The sequence below is a fragment of the Maniola hyperantus genome, chromosome 17, assembly GCF_902806685.2.
Source record: "Maniola hyperantus chromosome 17, iAphHyp1.2, whole genome shotgun sequence".
In the NCBI taxonomy this organism is placed as follows: domain Eukaryota; kingdom Metazoa; phylum Arthropoda; class Insecta; order Lepidoptera; family Nymphalidae; genus Maniola; species Maniola hyperantus.
This window is the reverse complement of record NC_048552.1, coordinates 8,696,573-8,707,692: the sequence shown is the minus strand read 5'-3', so window position 1 is coordinate 8,707,692 and position 11,120 is coordinate 8,696,573. Positions and strand designations below refer to the sequence as shown.

At 36.6% G+C, this 11,120-nt stretch overlaps 1 protein-coding gene across 3 annotated transcripts; it reads right to left on the bottom strand.

Moving 5' to 3' along the window:
- Positions 1–340: 340 nt before the first annotated feature.
- Pmvk (Phosphomevalonate kinase) lies at positions 341–3,779 on the bottom strand. 3 transcript variants are annotated; one of them, XM_069504314.1, is made up of 4 exons: positions 3,405–3,779; positions 3,120–3,207; positions 1,538–1,734; positions 341–1,285 (listed from the first exon to the last, which is right to left on the bottom strand). In XM_069504314.1, exons 2-4 carry the CDS (start codon positions 3,197–3,199, stop codon positions 1,002–1,004), a joined length of 561 nt encoding a protein of 186 aa, XP_069360415.1. In that variant the 5' UTR covers positions 3,200–3,207; positions 3,405–3,779; the 3' UTR covers positions 341–1,001. The 3 variants fall into 3 exon arrangements, with proteins under 3 accessions (XP_069360415.1, XP_069360416.1, XP_034833290.1); XM_069504315.1 differs by having other exon boundaries at positions 3,120–3,170; XM_034977399.2 differs by having other exon boundaries at positions 3,524–3,779.
- Between the last annotated feature and the right edge of the window lie 7,341 nt (positions 3,780–11,120).

The following is an 11,120-nucleotide window of genomic DNA, read 5'->3' as shown; positions in this document are numbered from 1 at the left end:
CAGTGCTCTGTAGTGAGACGGCGATGAGTTGATCATGATGATAATGATGAATACATTGTAAAGTGGTGATAATAAAAATAATACGACCCCGGTGAGTTTGTTGTGGGCTTTTTTTCAGACCATGGCGCGTTTTCCCTTCCGAATTCCGTGCTACCGAGATGAATCCCTTGATAGAAACACCCAATAACTTTTTTGGGACTCGAACCTGGGACCCCATGATCCGCAAGCAAATAAGCTGGCGTATAGGCCAATGAGGGTGTTATTTAATAACATCTTATTAAAAGAAACAGTTTGAGATAGGTATAAAAGTTAAATAATAAGGAGTACCTAATAATTATGCTGTTATTCCATTTTATATTCAAAAAATACTAAATATACAAACACTGTATAAATACCGTTACAAAATTACGTTTTTAACTTAGAATAGTCAACACAAATTTTTTGAAACATGAACTGTTTTTCAAAGCCTACATTTAAGCCTAACATATTTTGTCACTTGCATAGTGATTTATTTATTACACCATAGTAAATAGTTTAGTGTTTAATACATCCTTGAGCTTGAAACAACTTAATTAATCAAAATAATACATATAGCATTTGAGTCTAATTGTATCCATCACCACAAAATTATCTCCTTACTCAGAACCTATAAATAATAATTAAATAGAGAGATCAGATTTTCAAGAAATTCTTGTTACCATTTCCATATTATAAATAACAATGGTACTGATTCGAGCACTTTTTTAGAGTATTCACATCCTCTTCTTATTTATGTAATATTAAAGGGACAGACATAGTTTGACACTTTTTAATTTAATTTTGAGATGTCAAACCTCGTGACTGTAGCTGCCAGTCGCGAGTCAATTGTTCATATAGGGCACACTATTTAGTCTTTAAATCTAAAATTCCTGTTCCGTCCGTTTTTAGCAATATTAAAAAGAAAAAGAGGCAGATACTCTAAATTTAGTTTAGAGAAAGACAACCGAATCGCCGCCATTGTATCATAAATTAGGTATTAACTCCATAATATTGTTCAATTGTTCTTCTAAAGACTGTCTCTCCTTCCCATTATTTATTACTAGATCCCACTCACTATAATTATCTAATCCACATTCAGAAGCAACATCATCTACGCCAGATTTAAACTGAAAGCCTCTTTCTATCCGAGTTTCTTCATCTGCTATTAATCTTATGGTTCTTATAAGGTCTCCGTATGTCTCTTTAAACCACTGCACGTCGGTTGCACGTCGGATGTCACTGACAATCCATATTGGTTTGTCTAAAGCTGAAAATAATAGAAACGATTTGTAAATCAGTACCCATATTATAAATGCGAAAGTGTATTTGTTTGTTGGTTTGTACTTCAATCACGTTGCAATGGAGCAACGCATCCACGTGATTTTTGCATGGGTATAGTTAAAGACCTGGAGAGTGACATAGGGTACTTTTTATTCCGGGAAATCAAAGAGTTCGATCATATACATGAATATTCTTTTACGAAAATCCCTATTATTGTTAAATATTCAAAAGACTTTACCATTTTCACAAGCAGCCCTACAAAAGCAACCATAGTCCTTTTCCCTCATCTCGTCACTCCACTTGATCATCGCCAGTCGGTACAGCTCCTTGTATTCACCATCGCTCAGCAACTCATTCAGATTCAGATTGTTCTCTTTGGCCCAGTGGTTTTTGATGGGCTTAGATATCTTTATTATTTCACACTTATCACCAAATCTAAAATAGGTATAATATTATAATTATAAGAGCAACAGTCAATAAAATCATCTTAGAGGTATGTACATTCACTAGACAATAATAGGGATGATGCCTATGTCAAAAAATAATTATTTTTTAGTAATTATTAAATAGAGGGTCTTCCAAAATTCGTAAAATCCACATTTGCAGCTAGTTTTAAGTTTGCTAACCATTTTATAGTATCGATTTAACTAAAAAAGTACGTCAAATTATGTCAAATGTGTATGACCTCACATGTGTATTTCATACAAGCCCCCCTACCAAGCAAGCGCTTTGATGTTTGATAAAAAAAGTCACTAATTTGACTATCATCATGCCAATTTGAAGACGCTTTGTACAAGCATAAAATACTCAATTAGACACATCAGGAATTATATATATCGGAATTCAGAAAAAAATAATCTAAATATATAAAAGGAAAAGGTGACTAACTGACTGACTGATCTATCAACAGACAGCTTAAACTACTGGACGGATCGGGCTGAAATTTGGCATGCAGATAGCTATCATGACGTAGGCATTCGCTAAGAAAGCATTTTTTAAAATTCAACCCCTATTTTTTAAAATTCAACCCCTAAGGGTGTGAAATAGGGGTTTGAAATTTGTGTAGTCCATGCGGACAAAGTCGTGAGGACGAGCTAGTTCTAAATAAGGTAAAACAGTGTGTGTATGCTGTGTTTAATGCATCTAAGACAGCCTTCATATATTTTTAGCTACTCACACATACAGAAATCCTAATAGTATACAAATTACAAATCTCATCCATCTCTCTCAAATCTCTCATCTCAATCCATATCCATCATATATATAATATAAATGAGAGTTTCCATTTGTCTGTCAGCTGGCTTTTCACAGACCATCTATTTTTAACCAATTTTGATGAACATTGGTACAGAGATAGCTTGCGTCCCAGTGAAGAACATAGCTACTTTTGATCCAGGAAAATCATTAAAATAGAAATTTTTAAATCTTTGAAAAATAAATTTTTAAAAACCTAAATCCACATGGACAAAGTTCCGGACATTCTCTACTTGGTACCATCCTGGTGATACACATTGACTACTTTTTATACTGGAAAATCAAAGTTTCCACAAGATTTTTAAAACCTGAATAATTCATGCGGGCATCTAATGCAATATAATTATTCTTGACTTATCCTGGTATTTTATTGTTATTGCCCCACCTTGGTATTGTTTGGATGGAATTTTGGAAAATTCTTTCTTAGTGGGGGTCTACAATTTTATAGAGAATCTCAAGTTTCTAGATCCAGCAGTTTGAACTGTAGGTAAAATATCAGTCAGATTTATCTATAGCAGATTGCAGAGTACTGTAGTGAGAATTGTGATGCAATTGATTGTACTCACTTTTCTTTTAACCGATCAGTTAAAAAATCTTTGCCGCATTTTCTCTTACCACTGAAAAGCAAAATTACTTTTGGAGACATTGTGTCATCTGAAAAACATTGTAAGGTTATTTTATTTCCTAATTAAAATTAAGATTAGAGTATGTCAGGCAAGCAATTTATTCGAAGCTCACTGTTGCTAATAATTTATCAGGAACAGTGCACCACAACCACAGACGTGTTGATTTGAAAAACTTATTTCAGCTTTAAGAAAAATATATATATTCGAAAAGCAGGGACAACTTACTGCATAGAAGTACAAAATCGAGGGCGTAATCATTACAATAACAATACGCTAGCTAGGTAGGTACCTACTACCTACTGTATGCTCGTGTTATGTGACAAATTCCAAATCTAAAATCATACCTATTTCCTATTCCTAAAGTTATATTAAGTCAAAACTCAAAATATGTCCCAGTCCCCCTCACTTAGGCAAACTTATTAGTTTTTTATCAACTCAAAGAGAGTTTGTTGTTTTTATTCACAATCACAGGTTTTTATTGTTCTTCTTCTTTTCTTGATTTGTTGCTTTTCCAGTGCCACAGATTTTAATGTCGTTTATTGTTTTAATTTTCATGATAAAAGCCACTGATCACTGATCCATCACTGATCATTGACCTCACTCTGGTCGGTGGACCTCACTGAGACCTCACCGATTGACCTCACAAACTGTCACTTGTCACTGACAAATCAAACTTGACAATGCTTGACAAGTAATGACCATAGAGAATACCACAGACTACGCTATTTTAAAGCCCAAAAACCTCCAAAAACAATTATTATCAATAATTCAATAATTTAAAAATGTAAACGTAAATAATAATTAAAAAGATATTGTTTTTCATTTTCAGATTCTAAGCATTTTGCCATCTATTGACAATATATTGAACTACGATACGAACTATAATGATACACTTTGCCACTAGATGACTCGTCATTATTCTTTTCTGTATAGTTTTCTGTAATAATTCATAGATGGCTCAACGATAGAAGATTGAGATTGAGAATTTTTATACCTACCTAAACCTAATTTCATATTTTCGTGGTGCATATTTTTAAACGCTCCAAATAAAAATTTAAAAGTATTTAGTACCAAAGCCCAAACCAGAGCATAGCTATCGTAGATAGAATAATTATAGGCGTAGAGTAAATAATTTTTAGTGCGAATGAGAAAGCAAACGTTCCTGCATCTATCTTTATTACTCTATCTACGATAGCTATATAGTACGCGACATGTCAAGATGGCAATCGGTGTGGGGACGCCCCGCACAGCCCCTGCGCTAATCCGGTACGGGATAGCGCGCGGGTGACGTGCGGGTGTGTGGGGCGACCCCTTGCCTCATACCCCGATTGCCATTTCGATTCTCGACCTGTCCAAAATACATCGTAGGTATAATAGGTAGGTAGGTAACCTAGATAAATATCTATCTAACTCACCATTGATATCGGCATATCCGTAACTAAGTACCGTAGCCGGCAGGAAATATTGTAGGTACCTACATCGGCTATTAGAAAGAGGTTTCGGCTTCGTAGAGCGTTGTCTCTGTCACTCATACCTATGTGACGTTTTGTGGGTCTGAACGACAGAGACAAGCTCTACAAAACCGCTATCTCTTTCTAAATGTACAATATTTTCTGCCGGGTACTGTATCCTAAATTATTGAACGGTGCCCTATTTATTAATTCGATATGGGCTTATAGGATGTACCTATTAGGTAAGTATATCGCCCACACATCACATATTATTATTTTCACCCATAACACATAACTATAAACTATAAATAAAATCGTGCCGACACGAAAAAAGTGGCGTTATTTGAATGCCGGACGATAATTTAAATGTAGCAACAACCGCTTTTAGCTTACAACCTTAATTGACTTAAAAATGCTTATCAATATCACATCAATTTAAAAACATAAAGCAATAAAGCTTCAGTTCCACTCTGAGCCATAAAATGATGAGAATTAAATGCAATGTAGAAGTTCGCCTGCTTAAACATACTCTCTTTTGTAATAAAGACCAAGTTCGAAGCACGATGCACGCTCACGACTTTCTGAACGACTCCGGACATGACATTCCAAGTTTCGTTGTAGAATAGAATGGGATGGATAGCGAGCCACCCGCCGAAAAAAACGAGACAAGCAACCACGAAGCAGTCCACGTGGACTGCTTAATATCAACACAGGAGCAACGACCAATGGAAAACGGTACCACTAATGTATTTCTCACCTCCGCACTCACACCCAGGTCGCCTGCTATTTCTGAATTATTTATGCGATTCTCAACTTTCCGTCACTCGCCGAGGGTTTAAGTCTCGCGGCGAGCTGTTAGCGCGGTCGTTTTCGAAATGACTTATGGTATCCTGCCGGTGTCATTTTCGTTCGTAGGTCTTGTAAATAAGGCAGATTGTCGCTCGGAAAGTGTTCTGCGGTTCTTGAATTTAAAACGATTCCCAAGAACACGGGCGCAAGTTGGTGAAGGTTGGAAGAGGCCGCGGTGCAAACTGCATAGTCTCGTCACAACGACTCCCGTCCCCCGGCGCCTCCGCCACCCCTCGGGCACCCGACTTTATTGTATGCTGTGTATAGTGTGCGTGTGTGTAGGTATGGCTGTTCCGGATCAACTGTTGTGCCGGCTGTCGAATGCTGAGGCACGACATTTTCATAGTTCTGCGAGGCGCATGCTGCGAATGGCCTCGGAACTCGATATGTATTTGCAATATTCTGCTTTTTATTTGTTTAACGTGGGACGTCTTAGCGACCGACCATATGAAAATAAACATTGATCAATGCTATCACTACCAATAACTCGGTTTATTTTATGTGCTGCGCGATTCGCGAAGAATGGCGTAGGTATACCTACGCATCTTCTATAGAAGGTATCTACATACCTAACTATCACACAAAGCAATTTTATCACATCAGTAGTTACGAGAACAATATAGGGTGACTTCGGTCAATTCACTCAATCTAAAAACAATTTAACTTCTTTAAGAGGAAAAAATAACAAACGAGCATTACTAATAAAGTGGGCCCTTCGAACAGGTCTACTTTAGCCCTCGTGATTATAGGTAGGGTAGGTTAGGTATTTTTGATTCAATCAAAGGGATCGCAGGGCCGGAAATATTAGGTACGGGGTGCGTGTCGCGATGGCAAAGGGATGTCGTGACGCTGCCACCTATTTGCTTACCAAACATGTTCTAAATGACAGGTTTCCAACACGACAAGAGCGTCAAGTATTTTTTTGGCTCGTTGTTGGTAATAAGTGTATGGCGGTATTATACGAACTAAAGGTTTTTATGAAGGGTTCGTTAAACTACCCAGGTTTTTAATGTGACTCGGTTGATAGTGGTACCTACTAAAACATATTGTCTAGGTACACTTAAAGTTACATTATCATATTTCCCGTTTCACCTTTGTCAATCAATCAATTTATTAGGTAGGTAGGTACCTCTACTCAAATACTTAATTAAAGTAGGTAATTTTTAAGCAGGTAGGACATTATAAATAGATAGGTACATGTAGGTACCTACTAGGGCTTTCGAATACCAGATTTTTTCAATACCGGTCGGTATTAATACCGATTTTTTTTTCAATACTGGGATCCCGGGATCCAAGTATTGGTTTGTGAAAAATTGAAATGAAATGAAATGATGAATGAAATGATTTTTGAAGAAGTGTTTCCAAATAAAGTAAGTTTTCCGTATTAACTATTAGGTATATTTTTTAACTTTCCATTCCATTACATTAGCCTGTATGCGTCCACTGCTGGACATAGGCCTTTCCAAGAGCGTGCCATCTAGACCTACCTACCTACCAAATTCATTATTTTAAGTCAACGGGAAGTACCTACCCTCTAGGTTGTTTGATAGACAGACAGACAGACAGATAGACAACAAAGTGATCCTAAGTATAAAGGTTCCGTTTTTCCTTTTGAGGTACCTATGGTATCCTAAAAAATCTCTAAAAAAATATTACATTGGTTTTTTTATTAGCAACTGTGGACCCTTTGGACCCTTAAGAAGAAAACATTGTAATTTTAGAACTAATAAGTGGTCTATCATGTTGAAACAAAAACAGTAGGTACCTACCTAGTGATTGTGAATAACAGGCAATAACAGTAAAATACAATTTGAAACGATGTTTTTGAATAGGTATCTATTAAATACCTATATGTACCAGAATGAGGATCTGTCACTGTGTAGTTTATACTATCGCCAATATCGGTATCCCGGTATTAGACATTTCAATACCGGTATTGAAAAAGACGAACAATGATCGGGATCCCGGTATTAGCCAATACTGATATCCCTTTACCTATTGGAAGCCCTAGTACCTACCTACCTATAATTGTTTTTGTTTAGCTACCTACATCTGACTTAATTAGGTAAACAAACATGCGTGCCCGTAATCCCCATATTATTTGTACAAGCAATGCAAAAATATACGAAGGGCGAGTTGTTTGAACACATGCGGCGGCCGCGCTCGTCCCTGTGTAAATTCTGCTCATATCTGACCCTTGCACAAAAATAAGATGAGCTTAGTATGGGGATAAACCAACAAATTATATAAAATTGCGGATTAGTGCGAAGCTTTTCCTTAGGTAGGTAGGTTTTAACCTAACGTGTTATTCCGAAATATTATATTTTAGATAGGTACCTAACTAAGTAAGACAAGCAACCTGGTAGCTTTCTATAGGTAAGGTAGGTCCTACTTCTAACTTTGAAATTTACAAAAATACTTAAGTATTAAGGTAACTGATACAAATAAGGCCTACCTTATTTAAATCGTTGATTACAAAATAAATATAGGTGTGTATCAAAAAAACTTCAATAAATTAGTATTAGATGTTTATTAATCTCAAATTAATGGAGAAAAACATTAGCAATATCTAATAAAATGAAGACAAAATCAACAATACAAAAACCTTAGCTAGTGGCCATAATAAGTTACGTCTACCAAATAAGGCCTGTAAACTTTAAACTCATAAAATCTTGTTAAAAATCTATTTATTTAAAAAATTACTATTTTACAGCCTTTATTTGCCTTTTATATTTTGATAACTAAGCTTTTTATTACAGTAATTTAACATTTATAAACACAGATGGCTTGTCAGACTTAAGCTCTCATATTAACAATAATATGAATAAACTATTAAAAAAATATTGTCACTCGTAATTAAATAAATAAAGCACACATTCTGTGAAAAAAAACAGATTTTTTTAACCAAAAAAAAAAATTATAGGCCTTATTAAATTGCACTGATGTATACAAGGCACTAAACTGCCGCTGCACGGTGCTAAGCTTTCTTCCGACCAAGTAGCACGTTTGGGAGCCTTTTTAGATTTAGTTATTCGTAGTACTTTGAGAGCTAGACATAAAAATGCGTATTAAAATGCGGGATTTATATTAAGGCCTAGGGCCTTATTCGGTACCTTACAAGATAAAATATAAAGTTCCATAATTCGTTCCATTATTCAAAATGATGAAAATGAAAGCAATAATTATCTAATATAATGGCTAAGGTATTATAACTACTTATTAGTTTATATAAAATGTCAATATAAAACCTAATAACTTGCCTTGTTATTACGAAAATTTTATAGTGCGCCGCGGAAAACCCGACTTCCACAAAGAAGGTGTCGCAACAAGCTCAGGGAATAGGCGCAGGGCGCCTGAGCAGTTCGTACCTAATCATAGGGCCGTGGTGTGTATGTGCGTGAAGAATCTTTTATGTTACATTTATTTAACCGGGTTTTCGGGAGAGTAGGCCTTTTTCGAGCATAGGCCTTATTTGTATCAAGTACCTTATATTACTTATATAATTTTTTTTTGTGTGATCTAACCATAACTTCACGGTTTTCAGATTTTTTCCCAAATGTCAGCTATAAGATCTACCTACCTGCCAAATTTTATGATTCTAGATCAACGGGAAGTACCCTGTAGGTTTCTTGACAGACAGACAGACAGACAGATAGACAGACAGACAGACAACAAAGTGATCCTATAAGGGTTCCGTTTTTCCTTTTGAGGTACGGAACCCTAAAAAGCCGTGATAGCCTAGTGGTTAGGACGTCCGCTTCCTAATCGGAGGTCGGGGGTTCGATCTCGGGCACGCACCTCTAACTTTTCTGAGTTAAGTATGTGCGTTTTAAGCAATTAAATATCACTTGCTTTAACGGTGAAGGAAAATATTGTGAGGAATCCTGCATGCCTGAGAGTTTTCCATAATGTTCTCGAAGGTATGTGAAGTCTGCCAATCCGCACATGGCCAGCGTGGTAGACTATAGCCAAAACCTTTCTCACTCTGAGGGGAGACCCGTGCTCTGTAGTGAGATGGGTTGATCATGATGATGACCTATACAGTTCTAACAAGCCCAGCAAGCACAAAATTCAAGTCTACGGCCGCAGATGACTTAGATTGAATCTGTGATCACTCGGAATATGTTTGCACTAAATAAGGTAGGTACTTAATAATAATAATAATAATAATAATAATGTTCTTTATTTCAGGCAAAATGTACCCATATTATTACAAAAGTCAATAAAATTATAAATAAAATAAAAATAATTAAAATCTACAGTAAAAGTAATAACAAAAATAAGTACAATAATGTATTATTGTATAGTATTTCTATCATTATTTTCGATTCGCACTGCGATGCTGCGTCAACCAATACCGGTAGATGGCGACATCCAAGTGCTCACACATCGCCCGGAGAATCTCATTATTAGAGTGGCGTAGTCGCTCCCAAAAGGAAGCTATTCTGGAGCGAATAATCGCGAAGAAGTCGGGCATTCTTGCTGATGCGAACATGATGGACGCACTACAAAATCGTGGTAGTTTCATCAGGATGCGGTAGGCATCATTGTACTGCACCCTGATGGCACCATACGAGCGTCTTGTGTAGTTAAACCATAGTTGGCAAGTGTACAGGTTTTGACAGAACGCTCTGAAAAGAGTGTTCTTAACTTGTTCATTGCAGCGGAAAAATCTACGCGCGATCATGTTGCATCTTACGGCAAGCGCCCTCCTCTCGCGCTCGATGTCCTTATCGTCACTGAGATTCTCCGTCAAGATGTGGCCAAGATACTTAAACGTCGCCACCCTCCGGATTTCCACACCATTCATATACACTGGAGGGACACTGTCCGGACCCTTTCCACATCTAAATACCATCATTTCCGTTTTGGAAACGTTATATTTAAGTCCATGACTTAAAGCGTATTTTTCACAAATACTTAACAACTTCCGTAGCCCCTTGATAGAGGGACTGAGTAGCACCATATCATCAGCGTAACTTAAATTGTTAATACAAACTCCGCCGACATGACAACCGATTTTGGTGCTTCTCAGTTCCTCTATCAGGCTGTTCACATAAATGTTGAAAAGGTCCGGCGATGTTAACCCGCCCTGGCGTACACCACATTCTAACCTATAGTCGTTAGAAAGTGTGTCGCCCCATTTTACCTTGTTGCTTTGGTTTTCGTACCAATATCTCAAAAGATTTATAACATTAGATGGCACTTTATGCTTGTTGAGTTTCGACCATAGCAAATTATAATTTACCAGGTCAAAAGCTCGGCTTAGGTCCAAAAAACAGGCATATATACTAGTGTCTCTGTTAGTATAATATTTGACAGTGTTTTTCAGGCTGAAAATAGCAGAATCGGTTGAGACATTGGCACGAAAACCAAATTGCGCATCGTCGATACTAACATTTTTCATAAGAAACGGATGTAAAAGTCTTTCGAATATTTTACCAATTATAGTACCCAGTGATATGGGTCTATAATTGCTCAATTTAGACAAGTCTCCGGTTTTGTTTTTGGGGATTGGAACCACCACGGTCTTCATTAGATTCTTAGGTAAGTAATTAAATTTAATACATAAATTGAAAAGCGTACACAAAACTTGGCTAATATCTTCGCTAGCGTTGAGCATATGCTCGACACTCAATCC